The 23,749-nt window shown below is 51.3% G+C and overlaps 1 protein-coding gene across 4 annotated transcripts in view; it reads left to right on the top strand.

Moving 5' to 3' along the window:
- The window catches only part of LOC147623320 (CAP-gly domain linker), a 70,610-nt gene extending 47,261 nt beyond the window's left edge, over positions 1 to 23,349 (top strand). For 2 of the 4 annotated variants that reach the window (XM_086821455.1, XM_086821456.1), the window contains 2 exons: positions 22,569 to 22,651; positions 23,016 to 23,349. In XM_086821455.1, coding sequence (XP_086677581.1) covers positions 22,569 to 22,651; positions 23,016 to 23,026 — 94 coding nt within the window. In that variant the 3' untranslated portion in view covers positions 23,027 to 23,349. The other 2 variants (XM_086821454.1, XM_086821457.1) reach the window with 2 other exon arrangements.
- Positions 23,350 to 23,749: the final 400 nt, after the last annotated feature.

Here is a 23,749-nt window from a genome sequence, read left to right on the forward strand (position 1 = left end):
CTTCAGTCCACAAAGAATGGTAACACTTTGCCTTTCTTCCCCCCCCCCCCCCCCCCCCCCCCCCCAAGAAAGGAGACTTCTATTAAGTATGAAAAATTTTTACAAAATGGAGATTTCACACCAAGTATGGTGGAGATCTCAACCAATCAGAATCCCTGTGTTGCCAATAGGGGTCCCGAATGAGAGCACGTGAAAAAGATACCAATGTCCCACTCTCTCATAAACTGGCCGCGCTTCTACTCTGCAGCCCTCGAAGATCCCTGGATTCTGGCCCAGGTAGCCATGATGGTGTGAATAATATCACTCCAAATCCTGCAAAGACACTGAGAAACAAGAACGGGAGTACCCTCAATGGCCTCGGTGCATCTAGCCTTCTATATATTCTAGGCTGAGATGCTAGCAATAATCTCCCAAGAGCTGTCTAACCTCTGTGTCGGAGAGACAAAGTGTGAAAGTGGCAAATCCTAAAGACAACACTGCTGAGCAACTCCTTGCCTAACCATAATGGCCAAGCTCTTGTAAGTCCCCTCGAATCTCAGCTAAGGCCCAGACTGTGTCAACCAAATGATAGAACCAAAAGAAATGATAGCATCCCTCTTAATCCTACCAAAGAGGTGTGCAATCGCAGACCAAACCCTCTGTGCTTTCCTGCATTCCCATAAACAATGGTAAACTGATTCCGAAACTCCTGCGCATCTAGGGCATGCTGGGCAAGCACGAGTAACAGACCTCCACTGATTGGTGGCCAGACCACCATGAAGAGAAACCCAGATAAAGGAGGAAATCTGTGGCTTCCTATAAGAATGCCACAATCTCCGTCAAAAAACCCTCTGAATGTTAGTCGAAATGCCGTAAGATTCCCAATGGGGTCTAAGAGTAGGGACACTCTGAATGTGTCTCAAGATAAGATGTTTGGCATTCCGCACCGTATAACTGAAAAAAGGCATGCTTTTCAAGGGGTTACAAGCATCCTTCCACTCCCACTCACTGGGGTCCCAATGCAAATGTCCGATAGGGCAGCCACCATACAACCAAGGCTAACACTCTCTGTGATCATCCGGGGGGGGGGTGGGAAGGGGTGTCAACAAAGACGTGCTTCCCTAACCTACCAACAACTCTGACTGGACGAATCTGGGGGCCCTCAGTAAGGTCTTGCACGTCACATCTCTCCAGCTGCCATCCATCCTGTACAGAAAAAAAGACCGGTACATGTGATCCTCCCTAGGCAAGGGGAGACGCATAACCTGAAGAGGAACACCTGTCTCAGAAAGAACCCCAAACCAAGAATGATGATGGCCTTCCAAGAAAGATCTTTGTACCTCGGTGAGGCTCTGAAACCTCTTCCAAGCTAGCACTGTGGGGCATAGGGTCTCCCAGCCAGCCCAAAGAATATGCATAACTGCCCCAAGAGGCCTACCATGCACATCTAAGATCAAATCATTCCACAAAATGGGCTGCCGGTTAACTTCCTCCGCTGAACGCGGGGGGATGTGTACCAAGAAACTCCTCATTCAGTCCCAGGCCCGTATGAGGGACGTAACCAGGGGGGATGAAGGGGAGCGGTGAACTGCATCCGAAAAAATAAAGCGTGAGCTGAGAGCCCAGTCACATCCGCAAACAGGGACACACTTCGTGATCTGCTGCATGAGAAAGTCCTTCCACGGCTCAGTGCCTGGAAGAAAGCCCCTAACAACCAGCTTACAAAGCAAAGCCTTACATTGCACCTCAGGGTCAATGATATTCAATCTCCCTTCCTGCTTAGGCCTGATAATGGTTTCCCAAGCAACTCTAGCCCTAGTGTGTGCATTTCCATCAAGCCCTGACCAAAGAAAGTTCCGAATAAGGCAACGAAGCTGGCCAATGCAGCCCTTATGATGAATCCAGCATGAAGCGATAAACCAAGTCGTGGCTAGCAAAACTTGGTTAACCACCGAAGGTCTAGAGGCCAAGTCGAGCTTCCTCCTACTCCAGTGATGAAGTTTGCTTTTAATGCTTAAGAGCACTGGAGCAAACTGTTGTGCAGGGGAGATGTCAATGCCCACCTGACAACCAAGGTATCTAGCAGAGCATCCTCTCTCAATCCAAGTAAAACCAACGTCTATACCCCAATCTGCAAGAGGAGAATCACTGATCCAAAAACCAACTGACTTATGCCAATTGATAGTAGCTCCTGCTGCCAAACAAAAGGCCTCCAAGGCTGTCCGGAAAGAACATAAACAAGCATGTGAAGCCTCAAGGAACAACGCCGTATCATATTTGATGGGCAATGCAAACATAGAGAGAAAATAAAGTACGAATCCTTCGAGCTCGAGAGACTCCGCTCGCTGAAGCTCCCGTTTCCACCCTGCTCTGCGCACCCTCGCTCCCCCCCCCTCCTCGCGCCCTTTTTTCCTTCCGCCCCTCGCTTGCTCCCCTCTGCTCGCCGCTGCGCCCCCCCTCTCCTTCCTCGCTGCTGCGCCGCCCCCCCCTCCTTCCTCGCCGCTGCGCCCCCCACCACTTCGCCGTTTCGCCCCCCTCCCCTCTTCGCCATTTCGCCTTACCCCCCCGCTGCCGCCTGTTCGCCTTCCCCCGCCGCTGCTGCCTGTTCCCCCCCCGCTGCCTGTTCGCCATCCCCCCTGTTGCCGCCTGTTCGTCATCCCCCCCCCCGCTGCCGCCTGTTCGCCCCCCCGCCTCTTCGCCTCCTCACGCCCGTCTCCATTCAGCAGCGCCCCGCCCCCCCCCTCCTCGCGTTGTAGCCGCCCCCCCCCCCCCCCCTCTGTTTTTTTTTTTTTTTTTCGCCGCCCCCCCCCCCCCCCCCCTCCCTCCTCTGTCGTGCTGCTTTTCACCCCTTGGGGGTTTTGGTTTTTTTTTCCCTCTTCGTCATCCGTCTTTCCGCCTCTTGGTGTGCAGCCCGCTTCCTGCAGGTTTTCCGCTTTCGCCTCGCCTTCGCTTGAGCTTCAGACTCTGATGGAGACTCCTCCCGCCTCGCCTCAGAGGGACTCTTCCGCAGCCCCCTCGCCCGCCCCTGAGGTCATCCCCATCAGGCTTTCTCTTTCGCCGGAAGAGGAAGCGAGCCTCACCGCAGAGGTGGAACGCCTTCAGGCTCACTCCACCATCTGCCGTATAGTCGGCACTCGCCCCAGCAGAGGGGAGATCAGGGATCTACTTCAGGCTCGCCTTCTTGCAGATGTGGGCAAGATCCTTGATGTACAGCTCTTGGGCCGGGGACATTATCAGATCGAGTTCGAGGCCGCCCAGAGCGTTGCCACGGTCCTTGCCATGAGTCCTCTGGATATCAGGGGTGCTCGGGCTTTCTTCAGGCCTTGGCAGCATGGATTTGACCCAGCTGCGGCGGAGCAGGGAGAGCGCCTCTTCCATATTACAGTTTGTTTCCCTGGTCTCCGCCGGGAGTATCTTCCGCTCCTCTCCAGGCTCGGAGCATTGGTGGGCTCGGTTCTTGAGACGGGCCCCTCAGCAGCTTCAGTGGTGGCCAGAGCAGCTGGGCTACCTTCGGTCAGAGTGTTGGTATCTGACATCTCCTCCCTTCCTAAGGTCATTCAGCTACCTAGGATAGGGGGGGGGTGGATAGATCAGAGAGTGGAGTTCTCGGGGCTCCCGAATCAGTGCTTCATTTGCAGACAGGTCGGTCATTTGGCCAAGGCCTGCCCTCGCAGGAGACCTCGGCCCTCACCACAGCAGCAGGCCACGGATGGCCCGCCCACAGATTCGACTCGGCAGGCTGCCTCAGGGACACCTGCTCAGGCCACAGAGACCTCGGAGTGGCAGCCTGGACAGGGGCGCCGTCGAGGGAGACAGCCACAGCAGCACGCCCAGGTACCGCTGCAGCAGCAGCCACAGTCTCAGCCTCACTGGGTTCCCGTGAGGAACAGATTTGCTCCCCTTCAGGAGGAGACCCCTGCAGCGACCGAGGACCAGGAGATGCCAGCTCCCCCTCCTTCACCTCCCCCACACCCATCCCCTCCCACCGCCTCGCTTCCACCTTCGCCTCCTCCCGCCCCCGCTCCGGTCTCGGCAGCGGCTCCCTCTCCTCCTCCCTCGCCTCCCCCTCCTCCCCCTCCGCCCGCCTCGCCTTCCCGGGAGGTCCTGGCAGCTCCCTGGCGCTCACCTGCAGTCCGGAGGGCGCTGAGCACTGACCTCGCTCGAGCATCACAGAGGAGACCTATGCCGATTAGGGCCTCACGGATTTCATCTATCCGCAGTCGGCTGAGCCGCCTCGGCATTCGACAGCGCTCGGCGGCGTTTGATTATACCTTCACACGGCTTTTTGGAGCAGAGGGCCCCCATGAGCCAGCACCCATCCGAGTGCATGTAGTGATACCTCCGGCCCGCGGGGAGGAGGCACTAGACTCAGCGGTGGCCTTCTCGTTCCCTCTATGTGGACCTTGTGACCGGGAGTGGACTCTAGAGCTCGCTCTCAGCACGTTGAAGACTCAGGCAGTTGAGTTTTCTCATCACATGAGCGATTTGGAGGTTACAGATGTGCTAGGCCGACTTTGGGAGTTGGCTCATTTTGTCTTGGATCCCGGGGGTGTGGATACATCCGGGATTCGGCATTTGGTCGTGCGCATAGTTGCAGATTTGGCACGCGACCCAGGATATGTGAGTATTCACGAGGTTACTATGTCAGAGCAGGAGGCAGTCGCCATGGGTCACAGCCACTGGCGCCTGATCCGGGATTCTTGCAGTACACCGGGTGGGCAGACTCGCAGCCGTTCGGATGGGGACTACTCTCCATCCAAGCCGCTTGCGAAGGCCCGCCGTACGGCTGAAACAGCATCCACCTCAGTAGGACATCCATGAGGATCATCTCATGGAATGTACAGGGCCTTGGCGGAGCACACTTTATACGCTATCGAGGCTGCTTGAGGCAGGAGCTACAGAGATGCCTGGTTGGTGGCAGCATTGACATTCTGATGATGCAGGAGCACCACTTGGGTGAGAGCAGGATCCGGAGATATGGTTCGGTGATGCCTGGTAGATGGGACACTTTCTGGTCTGCAGGGTTTGGTCCTTTGGGTGGACAGGGAGGAGTATGCATGGTTATTGCAGATGCATGGCGGCAGGCCATTGTGGATCGAGGGATCATTGTGCCTGGTAGAGCACAGTATGTCATTCTGAGGATGCATGATGAGCTATTGGGTGTGCTCAACATCTATGCGCCCAATCATGCTAGTGCCAGAGCAGAGTTCTGGACTCAGGTTACGGATGCATTGCCAGAGGCCGCACATTGGTGTGTTGGGGGAGACTTCAACATGCTTGAGGACCCGGCAGATAGGGTGGGAGGCAGTCATGTTACAGTGCACGGCACGGAGCTTGCAGCTTGGGACCGGTTTTGTATGACACTGAGGATCACTGATGCATGGCAGCATGGGGCTTTCTCCCGGTCTCAGGACAGTCTTAGTTTCTCTCGGTCGGATCGCCGGCAGGGAGGGACTAATCTATCTCGGATTGATCGCTTTTATGTGGGCGATTGGTTGGGGGAGCGAGGGGGCTCCGTCGGCATTCTTGCTGGCACCTCATTTTCAGATCATGCGCCAGTTATACTGACTGTGGAGGAGGGGACACGGGAGCCCAGCTTGCAGTTGAGGATCCCAGAGAGGGTACTTGCAGACCCCAGTCTCGCTGAGGACATTGAGAGGATCTGGCATGATAGTCAGTGCTCTGACCAGGATGCAGCGGGCCAGTGTGCCCAGGGACTCATTGATCTTAGCTCTTTTCTACACGCTGCAGCTTTGACACGACTGGGAGAGATTCGCGAGCGGGAGCAACGGCTGAGACGCAGCCTTGCTTCGCTACAGCGCCTTCAGGAGCAGCAGCCTGCATGTGAGTGGGTGGCGTCCCAGCTGAGCCAGGCACGCCAGGAGGTTAGAGAGGCAGAGGAGCAGAGACATGAGTTTTACTATCGTCGTCAGGCCTCTCAGTGGACGCAGCTTGGTGATAGAGTGACTGGGGAGTTTTTTGAGATCACTGGACCCCGTCATGCGCGAGCAGGGGTTCGCCAGCTTGGTAGACCGGATGGATCGATAGCTACTGAGCTCGGGGAGATCAGAGCCATTGCCACTGCTTTTTATCGTGACTTGCTTTCAGCGGAGCCAGCCACTGAGGATCGAGATGTATGCAGACAGACTGTGTGGGCCCATGTGCAGAGGAGGGTCACAGACCATATGCGCACAGTTCTAGGTGCGCCTCTGTCAGAGATTGAGCTTGCCGAGGCCTTGAGGGTCCTGCCGCGACATAGTTGCCCAGGGGAGGACGGATTGACGCCGGCCTTTTTTATGCGCTATTGGGACCTTTTGGGGCCAGGCCTCCGCAGGGGCTTTCAGCATGTTTTGGACACTGGGGTGATGTCGCAGAGCTTTTCAGAGGGCTTGATCTATCTTATCCCCAAGGGGGAGGGAGTATCGGATGACATTCGGCATTGGAGGCCTATTACGATCCTCAATACTGTATACAAGGTCTTGGCAAAGGCCTTGAGTTTGAGGATCCAGCCCTTCCTGGGGGAGAAGGAGCGCAGTATCCTTGACAACATCTTTACTTTCTGGGAGGCGACGGCCCGAGCTAGGTTTCTTGGCGAGGACTTGGTCGTGATGCTTCTCGATTTTGAGAAGGCATACGATAGAGTTGATTGGGGATTCTTAGAGGGCACTATGCTACGCCTGGGCTTTGAGCCAGGATGGATCAGAGGGGTGGCAGCTTTGTATTCCACAGCTCGCAGCCAGGTGCTGATTGCAGGAGGTCGGGGGCCGAGTTTTGAGCTGACCAGATCAGTCCGTCAGGGGTGTCCTCTCGCCCCTTTCCTTTTTCTCTTCTTTGCGGAGGCTATGAGTATGTATTTGACGGCAGAGGAGGTTGGTTTGAGAGGACTTCAGCTCCCAGTCCGGGGGGAGGATTTGCTTGATGCTGAGTTTGCAGACGACACGGGCTTATTTTTGCATGGCCAAGAGGCCAATCTTATTCGGGCAGAGCAGTCGCTCCAGGTTTTTAGTGCAGCTTCGGGAGCATTGATCAATTGGCGCAAGACAGTGGCCTTTTGGATCAGTAGTGCTCCCACTCCGGCATGGAGTCCGGACCCCGGTTTTAGATGGATTCCTCCCGGCACAGCAGTGCGGTATTTGGGATGCCAGATTGGCCTCGATTTGTCACCTGAGCAGCAGATTGCCCCGCTTCTTCTGAGCATTCGGAAGAAGCTATTGTATTGGAGTACAGCTCGACTATCCTTGGCTGGGAGGGTGGTGGTGGCAAATCAGGTGCTGTTAGCGACTATGTGGTACATTACGTCTTGCTGGATTTTCTCGAGCTCTTGCATCAGCCAGGTACAGAGGCTGATCAGGAACTTTCTGTGGTCTGGGCGGGACGGTCAGCCAGCTCGGGCAAAGGTTGCATGGGCAGTTATTACACTTCCGCTGGCTCAGGGCGGTTTGGGCATTATAGATCCAGTCGATCAGAGTAGAGCCTTATTGGGGAAGCTTATTGTTCGGGGGTTGCTTCCAGGCGCTGAGCCTTGGAAAGAGCTCCCTTGCAGCGACTGCAGGCCCGGGCGCCTCCTGCAGGGGGTACTTGGGCACCAGAGATTCGCTGGATATTCATAGAGATGAGGAGGACAGGCCTCAGTAGAGGATGGGAGGACAGATTTGCTTTGAGTATCCTGAGAGCTTGGGAGCTGCTGAGACCGGGGCTCTCTCAGCGGCCTCCGTCTTGTGTTGAGGAGCGGGCCAGGCAGCCGCTCATCTGGAGCCCAGCGGTTCGTACAGAGCAGGGTCATATGCTGGGTTCTCGGCCTCGTCTAGCCTGGGGACCTTTAGCGGCAGGCCCAGCTCGTAGTTTTGGAGACTGGCAGGCTTTCTGCAGTCTACCAGAGGAGACCCAGGTGGAGAGGCTGAGTCACTTCAGAGGGGGGTTGATTATGAGGGATGATATTCAGGAGGCACTTACAGAGGAGTGGTTCACACCTCTCGAGCCAGTGGCCCCACGGTGGATGGGTGCCTTCACACAGTTGGAGATCCTGATTGCTGTCAGAGCTAGCACTGAGGATGGCAGATGCCTCTATTATGAGATTCAGGATGAGGGCCGACTCCAGAGAGTGGAGGTGGAGTCGCCTTTGGTTGCAGAGTGCACCTTTCAGAGGATTCGGGTAGTGGCTGCCGCTTCTCGGAAGTGGCATATTGACCCCGACCCTGCTGACGTGCTCCCGGATTGGCGTATATGGGCATATGCAGCGCGCCCCTTGGCCCGGCTACAGTGGGACCCCGGAGAGTACGAGTGGCATGATCCTTATGCATCCCTTGAGGCCACAGAGATCACATTTTTTCAGTATACTATTCGGCTGGGACGGCATATTTTGACGGCGAGGAGGACGGTTTCTCCAGCGGCAGCGGGGCATTGGCGATTGCAGGGACTATCACAGGAGTTCCTGGAGGATTTCTGGGCTCGGCTCTGGGCTAGTCGACAGGCCCGCAGGATCTCGGCTTTTCAGTGGCTGGTCGCCCACAGGGGCTCAGCAGTTGGCACTTGGCTTGTTTACAGCGGTCTTCCGGCGGCCTGCGTCCGATGCGGCCACCCTATGGAGACACAGAGACATTGCCTTTGGGACTGCCCTCAGGCACAGCAGATTTGGCTGCGGATGCTGCGTATTCTAGCCCCCCTCTCTCCAGAGGGTATGTTTACGTGGGGTGCCGCTGCTTGGTCGACTTCGTCAGGGCCTGCTATGGGCTATGAGATGGAGCAGGGCAGTCAGGCCATCAGATTTATTAGGGGCCAGCCTCGCCTGGTTCCGGCACCGGATTTCTCGTCCGCCAGCTGGACACAGGAGAGGGATTTACGATGGGAGCTCCTCAGCAGCCTCACCATCTGGTTCACCTGGAGGGCCCGGTGCTTCACGGCCTTTGAGGGGAGATTAGAGCCACCAGCAGAGACTGTTCGGGGGATTTGGCAGGAGTTGATCCACACCCTGCGAGGACAGTACGACCGCATCCGGGGAGACTCGGATGAGGCGATTTTATGGCGCCAGGCCTTTCATACCACTTGGCGCTGTGGCCCTTTCTACACCCTACACACGGGATCCCCCCGTTGGCACTACAGGCCACCTGTTTGGCTCTTTCCCCCCCCCATTGTATGATTTAGCCGCTCAGTCCTTTAGGCTGATGCTTGTATTTTGCAGCACCTAGGGAGAGTCTCCCGGGCTGCCATGATGTATTCACTGCTCTTCTCTCTGTTAGGAGCAGGAGAGATCTCTTTTGTAGCCCTACGGGCGTTTTTTACATAACTAATGAAAGGATCTTTTCTCGGAAAAAAAAAAAGGAACAACGCCGTATCATTTGCTAACTCAGAGTCCAAAAACTCTTCCTCCATGCATAAAGGCAGCCTGAGACCCACAACACCAGGGGCAGCCCGAAGAAACCTGCTCATAGCCTCAGCTACAATGAGGTACAAAAAGGGGCATGGGGACAGCCCTGCCTCACTGAACGGGAAATCTGAAAACGCTCATCGCGCTCCCCCCACAGGCTAAAACAGTGCTATGAGCCTCGCTTTATAGGCAATACACCCCTCTGATCCAGTTTTGGGAAAACCCCATGTGTGCCATAGTGCCCTCCAAAAAATCCCAATCCACTCTGTCATAAGTTTTTTCAATTTTCACAAATTTATGCCACTGTTTAAACTTGCTAAAAGCTTCAACCTTATCACGGAGGAAATAAGCCCAGATCTTCCTATTGTAATCGTTGAGCATAAAGTAAGAAGATCCTCCCAATGCAGCAGTAGACATCTTACCACAAAGATCAGCATGTACCAGCTCTAGAGGAGACTTTGCTCGATTACTGCTCTCTTGTGAAAATGCCTTCCGTTATTACTTGCCCATAATGCAAGCTTCACATGGTTCCTGCAATTCTGCAAATGTAGGTAAATTTTCCACCATCCCCATTTTCTAGATCTCCTTTAGCATAGCAAATCCGATTGTGACCAAATCGCTCATGTCAAAGTTTGCTTGTGCCCTTGTTTGCATTAGCTGTAAGAGCACTCAGCTCGTACAAATTGTTATTCCTCACAGCTTTGCTAACTGTCTTCGTGTCAATATCTAGAATCTCTGCTCCTATTTTCTTGAAGTGTACTTTAAGACCATGATCTGTTATTGCAACAACTGAGAGAGGATTCTCTTTATTTGAGGCACATAGAGCTTATCCGACAGCTTCTTTTCTTCACCTATAGCTGCCACAAATGAGATGGTTCCAAACCCTTCGGCTAAACGTTTAGCATTATTACCAACAATAACATTGATGGATTCTTGTAAAGGCTGCCAAGAACTATACCAGTCCTTTTTGTTGGTCATATGTCGGGATGTCCCACTATCCAAAATCCATGAACAGTCAACAACTGGAGCCTGAGCGGATGAGCATACCTCTTCTATAGCGACACAGAGTTCCAGCTTAGCTTGGGCATTGTTGGCTGACTCCTTACCCTTCCATAAAGTCTTCATGGTGTCGTTCTTCTCATCAGCTTGCAATCTTTGACGGCATGACCCTTCTTGTCACAGTAGTAGCACGTACCAGAAAACTTCTTCTTCTTGTCTTCGAAGTAGCCCCACCTTTGTCTTTTGCATTGCCGTAAATGTGGTGTCACCACCATCACGGATCTTCAGCTGCGTCTCCTCCTCAAATAGCATAGCACTAAATTCTTCAAAAGAAAGAGGTGGTACTCTAACCTAGGTGTATGGTGCCGCAACCAAGCCATCATACTTTTGCGGTAGAATTCGGATGCATCTCTAAGCCAACTCTTCGTTGGTCTTCATGATTCCCACAACAGCCATCTGGTCTCGCAAGTTTTTGATCCGAGAGATAAACGATTGTGCAGCAGCTTCTTCAAGAAACTTTTCAGTAGCAAGCTAATTCTCCAGGTTTTGAATCTTGGTCTGATTTCGGATCTCATACTGATTTCTTAGTATGGTCCAAGCCATTGATGCCTTGGTTGCGTGTTGAATGAGAGTAAGAATAGAATCACTTACACTGGTAACAATGGTGTAACGTGTGTTATCACTAGAGTCCATGATTTTCATCGGTTCTTGGTCCGTTCCTAGAACGGTCTCCAATAGCTCTCTTCTATGAAAAGAAAGACTAGACTTTGTGTACTATTGTTACTAAGAGCACCTACAGCTCTAATACCATGTAAGAATATGGTATAGTGGAAAGAGATACAGCAAGAGAAAGTACACTAGATAATGCAATAGAAAGAATGGAGAGAATTGGTGTGGCGGAAGATACGAGAAGCGAACGACTTGGAAGAAATTGGCGTGCTGAAGACATGGGAGCTCCCCGAACCTCCGCCTCTATCGTCTCTGTCGCCTTCCTTTCTCCGCCCCCCCTCCTTCCTCTCCCGTTGTTCGCCCCTGCTTCTGCCCGCCCCTCTTCCTCCCGCTGCTGTCTCCTGTCTGCGCCCCATCCCCTCTTGCTCTCCTTGTTTGCCTCCCCTCCTCTCTCGGCCTCCCCTTCTTCCTCTGCCTCCTCCTTTCTGCGCAGACTTGTTGGGCTGCCCTTCCCCAACCCTTCCTCACCTGCCGCCTCCCCTCCATCCTCCGCCTCCTCCATTCTGCACAGCCTTTTTCTTCTTTCTTCTTTTTTTTTTCTTCTTCTTTTTCTTGTTTTTTTCTTTCTTTTCTTTTCTTTTTCTTTTTTTCTCTTTTCTTATTTTTTTGTTTTTTCTTTTTCTTTCTTTCTCTCTCTCTTTTTTCTTTTTCTTTTTCTTCTTTTTTCTTCCTTTTATTCCTTTTTCTTCGATTAGCATCATGGTTAATCATTCTCCCTTGGCCGGGCGAACCATTGTTTTTTCCAAAGCCGAGCTCACGGTCCTCTACGCCAAAATAGAGAAAGACTCCAAAACGACCCTCATTGCCAGAATCTTTGGATCTCACCCGTCCCGTCTCCAGGCTCGGGATTGGGTCCTAGCTACCAGAGTGCTGGTCATCTCGGGATACACAAGACCTATGCACTAGTTAAAAGACAGTTTTATTGGCCTAGTTTGTTTAAGGATGTCGAGGACTTTGTGCTAAAATGGAAGAAGTGTTAGGTCAATAAACATGAACGCCTCAAGGTTGGAGATTTGCTACATTCATTGGATATTCCCAAAGGGAAATAATAAACATGGGTGCCTCAAGGTTGCAGGTTTGCTACATCCATTGGATATTCCCAAAGGGAGAGTATTTCCATGGAGGATTTTATCACTGGTTAACCCAAAACGACTCGAGGGAATGATTCGTTCTGGGTAGTGGTTGACCAATTGACCTAGATGGTCAAACTTATACGTGTGAAAACTCCTGAGTTAGCTAGGTTGTTTATCGAACATCTCTACAAACTATATGGCCTGCCTGCAGATATAGTTTCGAATAGGGATAGAAAGTTCGATAGTCGCTTTTGAAGAGAAGTCTTCAAAAAGGTTGAACACTACTCGTATGAGTACGGTTGATCATCCGAGTCGTCTGATGGTGGTCAGACGGAGAGAGTCAACCAAGAGGACATGCTTGGAGCATATGTCAGTAAAAAGCAATCCAATTGGGAGGAGTATCTGCCACATTTGGAGTTTGTTTATAATAGTTCAAAACATTTAGTGACTGTATTTAGTCCATTCATGTTAAGACGGGAAAGTGTCAAAAGCTCTCTCCTTGATATTGCGGTCCGTTTAAAATCCTTAAGAAGATTGGTAGCGTAGCATAAAAACTTGAGTTGTCGGAGAGCTCTCAAGCACATCATGTTTTTCTTGCCGGTAGACTCCGGAAAACTGTTAACCATAAGGAGAACGTAGTTACTCCTAACATTTTGGTGGAACTTATTGAACCACCGTCTCTTCCACATGAATCCGAGAAGATTCTGAAGTTAGAGAATAGAAGACGAGACATAATGTGTACCGAGAGGCACTCGTTAAGTGGAAGGATAGAGAGAATGAAGCGTCCACGTGGGAACGCATGAGTACGCTTAACAAGAACTATCCAGAGTTTAACGAAAACTCTTCTTAAGGGGGAGGTCATGTCACGTAGCATATGGCGCGTACGTGAGCTCAACCAGTCTACGACACTGCATGCTAGAGAGCGGACGGCGAGTGAGTCCGGGATTCAGGGGTGAGATGCCCGAGTCGGAGTACCACAAGCGTTCAGGCTAGTGTGGGCAAGCAGCCAATGGGATGGGGGGATCCCTCATTTTTGCTCTGCCAGCTGGGATGTGAACACAAGCCATTCCTCTCACTCTGCGTAGCCGGAGTGTGTCCGTAGTGCACGGACCCCCCCCTCCCCCCTGAACACCCCTCCCCTCTACAATGGCAGGGAGCTTTCACGCCCTTTGGCAGTACTAGGCACAAACGGGGAGCCGCTCTCATTTTCTCAATCGCGAATGCCATGGACGTCTTACCCTTTCCCCAGCACAGGACTTTAGCAGGGGCTCACTTCATAGGGTCGGGGGTCGTCAATGTGCCAACGTCGCTCATGGAAGCCGATGATCGGGCACATGGCTGGCCATTGGTGGTTGTCCAGCATAGTGCACGAGGTGCAGCCACCCGCAGGAGTCGCACGGCGACATTGCCTTTGGGACTACCCCAAAGCACAACAGGTTTAGCTGAGCATTCTTAGACTATTCACCACCTCTCGGAGTTCTTCCTACATCATCACTTGGGGAGCAGTTGCCTGGGTGACGGAGTCACTAGGACCCGCCCTCCGTTAAGAGAGATGATGGTCAGCTGACCCATTACAAGATAGAGTCTATCCCCACCCTCAATGCTCCAGTAGTGGTCTGGTCTCCCAGCACTGGTCTAAGCCTTAAGGTGGGAGATTATCAGCAGTATTGCTGCATGGCACATCTGGAGGGCACGGTGGAGCGAGGCCAATTAAGGACTTCCCCCCCCCCCCCCCCCCAAGCGGAGTCTATCCGTGTCATATGGACAAATATCATTCATACCCTTTGCGGTCAGTGGAGGGAAGCTTTAGGGAGATTCGGACTGCCTGCAGAGATGTCAAGAGGCCTTCCTTTGCATCTGGCAGCTGGGCCCCTTCCTCTTGGACTATGCCAATGACCTCACTTCGGGCCACCACTTTGGCTCCCCGACACCCCCCCCCCCCCCCCCCCCCCCGCGGGACGGGGACTACCCTCACCGCTACTTTCTCCTCCTTTTAAGATTCTGATCATGTAAGGGGAGGGGGCGGGGGGGAGTTCTTCATTGAATATCTGGCATTGTTGACAATCTATAAGGAAGCAACGTGAATCCCGTCAACAAGTTCAACACACGGGGATGTCAAGTGCATCCTACACTTTAAGTGCCACGTGGACATCATTGTGCAGGACAAGTGCAGACGGTAGACCTGACACCAAGCATTTTGTGAGCCCTTGTCCATAGAGTCCAGACACATTGCTGGTGTACCACCAAAGGTGAGTCAGTTTTGTCGTGCATGTCTCACACCGCCTCATCATGCCCATCAAGCACCGTCATTGTAACACACTCACAATAAGCTATAATGTACACAGTAACCTGACACTTATTAGACTATTGTCGGGTGTCCTGGGAAACCCCAGTCAAATGTGTCGTCATGTACACAGGTCAAATGTTGCGTGGAAACCCTACGTCCCAGTCACTAGCAGCAACTAAGAAGAACAGGAAGCATACATCTTGCATAAAGATTTGTGGAGAATAGAGGACATGGTGTATGAGCCTGTGGGTAGCCAACATTGGCCAATGGTCAGTGCCCAGGGCAACACAAAAACCCAAGTCAGCCAGCACACAGGAGGATTTCCTAGTCGGCCTGGCCCTACAGATAGTCAGCCAGTGCACAACCAGCCCCCAGCCCTATATAAGGGTGCACAAATCCTCTTTCTTCCCTGTCTTCGGTATTGCTTCTGTGCTTGATCTCTGGCAGCCCTAAAAGCAGCCCGCAAAGCAGATTAACACTGAGAAGAAGGTCACCTACTACAGTCCTAAACATTATGAGATCTCTGGCAGCCCAAAGCAGCCTGTAAGGAGATTAGCACAAACCCTAAACTGAGGTAACAGTTCAGTTCAATCTTTTGGGTAGATTCGGCCCTGTCCTTCATACTCATTCTTACTTGCGGGCGATCAAAACAAATACTACTTCGGGAGGGGGCCTTTCAGTGGTATTAAGGCTACCATCTGACGTACTGTGCAACACTCCATTATTTTCCCTCCGTCTCTCTCTTGTATTCACAAGCCAAAGTTCCTCTAAGCTTCCGCATGTTACAACTCATCAATGTACTAAGTAAAACTTGAGAAAGGCTCCTGGATAAGGAAACGGAACCTACCGCGAATCGCATAATAGATAGGAAGTCCGAAAAAATAGCGTTCCTGTCTCGCTTCCTAATAGCACGCAGCTGACAAACGCCGTATGGCTCCATCGTCAGCATTGTGTGCGATGAAATAGCCCTAAGCATGAACGACCCCTGTCCTATTATCTAAAAAAACTACAGAAAAGTTTCTGGCCCTTACCGGAAGGTGTACGGCCTCCAGAGTCCAGACGCAGAGTCAAGACGTTTATCGCAGGTGAAACTCAAAAAAAAAAAAACGTTTATCGCAGGGCAAACCCCCCCCAAAAAAAACGTATCGATCGATCCGTACGTACGGATCTCCGTACGGTACGGATGTATGGTACGGATTGGATCCGTACGTATGTTTTGATCCTACCTTGGTCCTGGCGGCTCTGCCCTCCGACCTTGCTCCACACTTTCGAGATCTCAGGTTGCTTGAAAGAGGTTTCCTCCAAGTGGATTTTTTTTTCCCAGAAAGGAGACTTCTATCGAGTACGAAAAAATTTGACAAAATGGAGATTTCACACCAAGAAAGGTGGAGATCTCAACCAATCAGGAGCCGTGTGCTGCCAGTAGGGTCCCGAATGAGAGGACGTGAAAAAGATACCAATGTCCCACTCTCTCATAAACTGGCCGCGCTTCCTCTCCGCAGCCCTCGAAGATCCCTGGATTCTTGCCCAGGTAGCCATGATGGTGTGAATAATATCACTCCAAATCCTGCAAAGACACTAAGAAACAAAAACGGGAGTACCCTCAATAGCCTCGGTGCATCTAGCCTTCCAGATATTCCAGGCTGAGATGCTAGCAATAATCTCCCAAGAACTCTCTAACCTCCATGCCGGAGGGACAAAGTGTGAAAGTGGCAAATCCTAAAGACAACACTGCCAAGCAACTCCTTGCCTAACCATAATGGCCAAGCTCTTGTCAGTCCCCTCGAATCTCAGCTGTGGCCCAGACTGTGTCAACCAAATGATAGAACCAAAAGAAATGATAGCATCCCTCTTAATCCTACCAAAGAGGTGAGCAATCGCAGACCAAACCCTCTGTGCTTCCCTGCATTCCCATAAACAATGGTAAATTGACTCCGAAGCTGTCTAACCTATGTGCCGTAGGGACAAAGTGTTAAAGTGGCAAATCCTAAAGACAACACTACTGAGCAACTCCTTGCCTACTAACCATAATGGCCAAGCTCCTTTGAGTCCCCTCGAATCTCAGTTGAGGCCCAGACTGTGTCAACCAAATGATAGAACCAAAAGAAATGATAGCATCCCTCTTAATCCTACCAAAAAGGTGTGCAATCGCAGACCAAACCCTGTGTGCTTCCCTGATTTCCCATAAACAATGGTAAATTGACTCCGAAACTCCTGCACATCTAGGGCATGCTGGGCAAGTACCAGTAACAGACCTCCACTGATTGGTGGCCAGACCACCATGAAGAGAAACCCAGATAAAGGAGGAAATCTGTGGCTTCCTATAAGAATGCCACAATCTCCGCCAAAAAACCCTCTGAATGTCAGTCGAAATGCAGCAATGTTCGGATTTGGTGGTGCCAGGCATAATAGCAATGGTGTCTCCTTTGTCCAAGGACCAATCATCCAAATAAAACCTGTCAAGACGTGCAAAGATGCTCTCATCCCCGCTCCTGCGGCTATGCCAAGAAAAAGATAAGGGATTTGGCCTTCTCTGGAAGTCATCCTCAATCCAGCAATCCTTGCGAAAAAAGGAAAGCGTGTAAACCCCCTTGGCATCCACCCTTCTTGTCAGAAGGTTGCTCAACCATATTAAAATCTCCTCCCACTATCCAATGATCAACCTGGGGAATGACATTTGTAATGGTGTCCCAAAAGGCCACCCTTTCACCTCTGACGTTAGGTGCATAGATATTCAAGATTCCCGATTTCTGACCCTCATGCATGATCAAGATCCACTGCGCTCTAGCAGGGATGATAACACCGTGCCCAATAACATGAGGTATAATAGATGCTGCCACTGAAATACAAACACCCCCTGTAGTCCCAACTACCGAGGACCAGAAGGTGTGGCGAGAAAGCATCTTACTAGTTTTGCCACACTGAGATCTATCCAATTTGTGTTCCTGCAACAAAAGCACATCCATAGACCCTCGTGTAACAGCAGGGTGAAGCTGGTCCTTCAGAAGGCGTTTCCTACCACGGGTGGGAAGCCCTCCAAGGCCCTGAACATTCCATGAGACGATTCTCATGGACGAGAAGAGGGTTTGACCCCGATCTAAGAAGACGATGGGCAGCCTGAGGACGCCTCTCATAATGCTGGAGGACGGGAAAATCCACAGCTGACATGCCCTTGTCCGAGGCCCTGCACCGTGCTTGCATATGTACGAGAAACTTGCTCGCCCTGCGGGGCATCAAGGGCAATGGCATCATGCTGAAAATCTTGCAATACATGATCCCCACTGTGCTGAACATCCTGCATATCGCCCCCTCCATGTAGAGAGGACTCAACAAAGTCATCCTGATCTGAGATATCATCTCTTTGCAAAGATGCATCAGCTGACACATCCCTCTGACCAGAAACATCATCTATCTGTACATGATCCGAGGAAGCCTTCCCATCAATCGCACCAGGGGGGCGGGCGTGAGAGACAGCTAGCCACACCTGACGGACTGAAGGACGGGAAGGAACCAAGGGAGGTGGCGCCTGAGAGGCACGCTTACGAGGCCTCCTGTGACCTCCAGCCCGAGCACAATCTCGAGCAAAGCGACCCTGTTGGTGACAAACCCGGCACTGATCGGGTTTACCTGCAATCTCCATACGTTGATTCAAAGGGCCACAAGGGCCCGGAAGCAAAACATAGTCCTCAAAGAGCTCAATGTGACGGGCAAGAACCATGACCCTGGGGACAGCATCCGCCGAGGCAGTGACCACCTGGGCAGAAGATATCCGCAAGGCGTGAAGGGGGGGCACTTGAAGAACAAGCCCAAAGGCAGACCTGATGGCCTCTAACATAGGCCAATATGCGCGAGGAAGACCTGGGAATCTGAGAGTAATCGGGAAACGGTTCCGGTCTTCCTCAACAGGGTCAAAATAGCTAGAGTAGGGAAGAAAGAATATCTTCCTCGGGCCCAATGGCAAAGGGCTGCCCTTCAAAACCTCTGAGGCTGCGTGCTCAGAATCAAAATCGACTTGGAAGAAACCTCTTCCAAGCAACCTGACATCTCGAAAGTGTAGAGCGAGGTTGGAGGGCAGATCCGCCAAGACCCAATCCTGAGCCTGGAGACAGGACGGGTGAGATCCAAAGATTTTGGCAATGAGGGTCGTTTTGGAGTATTTCTCTATTTCAGTGTAGAGGACCACTAGCTCGGCTTCGGAAAATACAATGGTTCGCCCGACCGAGGGAGAATGATTAGCCATGATGCTAATCGAAGAAAATTCCGACTCGAACCCGATGAGGAGTAATCCGAACCAAGGGGAAGAGGAAGGCGTTGAGGCGGAGGAAAGGAAAGGAGGGTGGAAAAGGGAAAAGCAAAAAGGAAAGGGAAGCAAGGGGGAGATGGCTGGACACAAAGGCGAAGAGCGGCGGGGGAAGGGCAGCACAACAGGGCTGCACAGAGGGAAGAGGCGGAGGAAGGAGGGGAGGCGAAATGATCAACAGGAGGGCAAAGAAGGGCGGGCAGGGGTAGGGGCGAACAGAGGGGAAGGAAGAGGCGAAATAGGGCGGGCAGAGGCAAGGAGGGGAGGCGGAGGAGGATGGGGGGGCGAAGTAGGAGGAGAGGAGGATGGGCGCAGCGAAGGAGGAAGGAAACGGAGGAGGAAGGAGGGGCGCAGCGATGGAGGAAGGAAGCGAAGGTAGAGGAACAGAGGCGGAGGAAGGATCAGAGGCGGGGGGAGCGATTGAGGCAGCGAAGGAGGAAGGAAACGATGGAGGAAGGAGGGGCGAAGCGATGGAGGAAGGAAGCGATGGCAGCAGAGGAACAGAGGCGGAGGAAGGATCAGAGGCGGAGGGGAGCGTTTCAGGGTTCGGGGAGCTCGCGGTGCCTTCTCGGAGCTGGGGGGGGGGGCTAGCATGTACGACTCACAAGTATTGGATTCCACACAATGCAAAGCTACAACAAAGGGGCTCGTTTTAGAGGTGAAAGGGAGCATCTAGGTGATGTCATGGGTGACATCATGCGATGATGTCATGGGTGACATCATGCTTACATCATATACTGACATCATGCTTAGGTCACGTGGTGACATCATGCTCATGTCATGATGATATCATCACACCTCATACTAGAGTAGCTTCACGTACAACCCTCTATTTGTACCCTAGCTATCTCCTAACCCCATCAGCAGTCACAACTATGAACCCTTCCAGCATCTAAAGTGGGGTTTCCCACTAAAGATATGGGCAGCAATGGCTTCTCCTCATAATGGGGGCCATACAAATGTGCACCATACATCAATGTGAGATACATGCCGAGAGGCGGGCATTGAACATATACTAATAGTGGTGGCATCGGATTACCCCCCACGGTCCACTACATGGCTACTGACTTCTACCACTAGCTTCTTTCAGCAAATCCTCCCTCATCTTTCCAGGATCAAGCTTGCCAAAAAGCTTTGGCAGCACATAAGGGTTGTCATGTCGCCGAATTTTCCCTTCATTGAGAACGAGATTGAGTGGGCTCTTTAGGCTCTCTTATGATGAAAGTGCCAGAGGTAGGATGGGCTTCCGGTTTCCCTCTTCCAACGACATTTGGTTCTAATACAGGGTGGCCTTTAATGAGGTCATGTAGACAGGCCTTCCTGAGAGGCTTGCTGAGGGCCTCATCCCTGTAATCCTCAAAGAGAGGTGATTGTCTTAAGGTGCGGCGACAGTGGCACTTCATCACCCTCCTTGGCACCACATACCAAGTCCTCGCCAAGGCAATCAATGCCTCTCCTCCCTGACCTTATGCATGGCAGGCAGACAACTTCTATCTGGGATCAAAGTACCCTAGAAAATATCTTCACCCTTTGTTGGAAGGTGAGATTCGTGATGCAGATTCGATAGGAGGATCTATCGGTTCTTCAAGAAGGCTATGATCGATTTGATTGGACCTTCTTGGAGGGCACCATGCTGTAGATGGCTTTTCGACGTCCTGGAGTCGAGTGGTCTCAGCCCTCCACTCGCTGGGCCACAGCCAGGTCCTTACTCACGGGCAGGGATGAGAGGGGAGTGCTTCCCTATCTCCTGCTCGGTGCCTCAATGCTAACCACTAGCTCCCTTCTCTTCGTCTTCATTGCAAAGACCATAAGCAGTTTTGAGTGCTCGTATGACATGGACTTCAGGGGGCTCAATTTAGCTCTTGAATGAAGAGTTCACAGATTACACCAGAGCTTACCTTTCCAGTTTGAAAGGGAATCTGTAGCAGTTCATCAAAGCAATTGAGGAGTTTTGCCTCGCCTCGGGCACACATCAACTGGCACAAGTCGTAAGGCTTTTGGGTGGGACCCTCCCCTACTTCGACTTGGTGGCGAGTTAACGCTTTCTAGTGGATTCTAAAAGGTACCACTGCTTGTTATCTCGGGTGCTACTTGGGCATTGACATCAACCCAAAGCGGAAAATTGCCTTCCTCCTGGAAGCTTCTTTACTTGAGCTTGGTGAGATTATCATGAGCAGGTTAAGTGGTAGTGGCCAACCAGGTTCTCTTGGCCACCATGTGGTACATCACTTTGGGCTAGCCATTTTCAAGAATGTGCATTGATCAGGTCCGATGTCACATATGCAACTTCTTTGGGCCGGAAGTGACGGTAGAGCAGGTGGCCTGGAGAGTCATTGTCCAAGCCCTCCACAAAGGAACGTTGGGCATCATCGATCTGGCAATACAGAACAGATCTTTGCAGGGAACCTCATTGTCCATGGCATCCAGCCAGGGAAGAGCTATGGAAGGGTTTTACTGGCACCTGATGGATCATCTCCGCTACCCCTATCCACAATCTTAGTACCTCTTTTGAGGACAGGCTCTTCGCTCCTCTTTCAAATGCCACCTTTTTGCACAAGGAGCATCTATGCTAGCTTTGAATGTAGAATGAGCTCACTTGCCTTCCCTCAGGTTACTTCCTCGGAGTCCCCTCCCACCTCTCCTTGGGGCATCTCGGCTTGGGCCTGGCTCATACAGCAAATGGCTACTTTCTTTGCTTTTGAGGTCTTCCTCCCTCCTTAGGAGAGGTTAGCAATTGGGGTGGCACCCATATCAGCCTCAACATTGGCTCAGCCATTCCTCTGGATTGGTGCCCCATGGACTTGCCTCCTAATTTGATAGGCTCTGTGGAGGATTCTCTGTTTGTTCACCTTCAAACCCACTACCCTCTCCTTTTGGCTACTTGCTCACAAGAGCCTTGCAGTGGGCAAGTGGTTAGCCATTGTAAGCGGCCCAGCTTCATGCAGTCGTTGTGGCGCCCTCCAAGAGTCATAGCGCATTGGCAATCCCACACTCAACATCTCAAGTGTGCAAAATGGGCATTTGTCCACGGTACCTCTGAATGTGCTTACATGCTTGAAAGGCGCATTAGGCTTTGTGGAGGATTCTCCATTTGTTAACCTCCAAACCCAGCACTCTCCACTTCATCATCTAGCGAGCAATTTCTTGGGCCATGGAGGTGGGAGGAGGATTGCAGAGTTCTTGCCCTTCAGCTCACACACTTTTGGATCTCAGCGATCCATATGCTTGGTCCTGGTACCCCAGTATATACCATAGAGACTCATGTGAGCAAGGGGTGGAGCTCATCAGCAACATTGCCGCTTGGCACATCTGAGGCCATTGGCAGTTCCACTACCGGGCCGGTGGAGACTATTCCCTCCATTTGGATGGACATTATCCACATCCTCCAGGGGCAATGGGAACGCATCACGAGAGAGAGATCAGATGCAGTAGTGTCAAGCAGCCTTCTTGCACACTTGGAGCAGCCCCTTCTTCACCACGCATTGGACTCTGGACTTGTTTGAAAGTACAGCCCCCAGTGTAAGACACCACCACACCACACCACCCCTCCACCCCCCACCCCCCCCCCCCCCCCCCCCCCCAACCACCACCACCACCACCACCACCATCACCACCACCACTATAACCTCCCTCGTGAGCAGCCAGCCAGAGAGGGAGGAGCCCCACCCCCTCCTTTTGTTCTTATGGTTTTTTGATCTTGTATAAGAGAATTGTTTTAGCTTATTTCCTCTCTTGAGGTCTGCTGAAAAGATGTTTTTTTTAAAAACTAATAAAAGGATCCATTCTTGGAGAAGTAATTAATTATTTATTTATACTCAAGATAATGTGATGGTGCAGGGAAATTCAAGAGAATGAGGAAGCAATACGACAGCTCAAAGATCTGGTCGTGGGCTTGCAAATCCAACTCTCCCATCTGATCGGTACTATAAAATAATCATCTTTTTGTGCTGCTGAGGCATCAGAGAGAAGTTTTTTTGGTTTTTTTTTGTTGTTGTAGTGTTTGGGGTGTGGGGGGGGGGGGGGTGAGCTAGCAAATCCCAATGATGCTTGCCTTTGATGAAGAACATGGCCTAATTATTGACGTCTTCATTAAGGGGCTTTTCTCTGCATGGGTTTCTTTTACAGCCAGATTACACATGAAATATCATAGCTATGTGCTTGGCTCGGACTCCTACTTGAATCAATTCCTTACGGTTGCCAAGCTTCTACATTCATGTAACTAGCTGTAACAAAGGTGATGTGATTTGAATTACATCACCTGGTTTGCCTGTTGTTATGTTGCAGAGCACAGCTGATTTGGGCCTCTACATCGGAGAGTCTGTATCTGTAAAGGTATAGCCTTTTTGAGTGGTCAAAAAATCTCTCTAATATTACCATGCTTTGGCATAGGTGAGCAAACTGGGCTCTCTTCTATATGGTTTTTGTATGTACATGGTTTCACAAAATATTAAAAACAATGGGCCTTATTGATTAAGTGCATGATATCAGAAAATATGTAGGGAAAATGAAATTGGGAAATTTTGTTTTGCCGCCAAACTGTAAGATGTGGCCAAGTTGTAGTGGAAAAGAGCTATATGAAGTCAACTATATCAGCTTTACTAAATTTTATTATTTTTCCCACTGGCCTTAGACCCAAGATCCTCCCGTAGTTACCGATTTTTCGCCGCCCGTAAGGTGCTTAATTATCCGGAAGTAGGCGATGCTGTCGAGGAAGCACCAAGGGGGGTTTTGAAACCCAGGACCTCTTGGTCCTAGGAAAACGCCTTCACCACTTGAGCTATCACCTCATTGGCTTCAGCTATACTAATTTGACATGAATAGCCCTTTCTTTCTTTTTCTAAAATATCAATAGCCCTTTCTTGAGATAATGTTCCACACAAGCTTGCATTACGCACTAAAACAGATGTTAAATGCATGCAAGAATTTTGTGTACTAGGATGTCCTGGGCTGTTATGACATTCTTACTCTTGATTGGCTGAGATCTCATATTTGTGTTTGTCTGTTTATAGTCTTGGCGA

Source organism: Cibotium barometz, chromosome 27, assembly GCF_041138505.1.
Source record: "Cibotium barometz isolate CiBa-2024 chromosome 27, ASM4113850v1, whole genome shotgun sequence".
Lineage (NCBI taxonomy): Eukaryota > Viridiplantae > Streptophyta > Polypodiopsida > Cyatheales > Cibotiaceae > Cibotium > Cibotium barometz.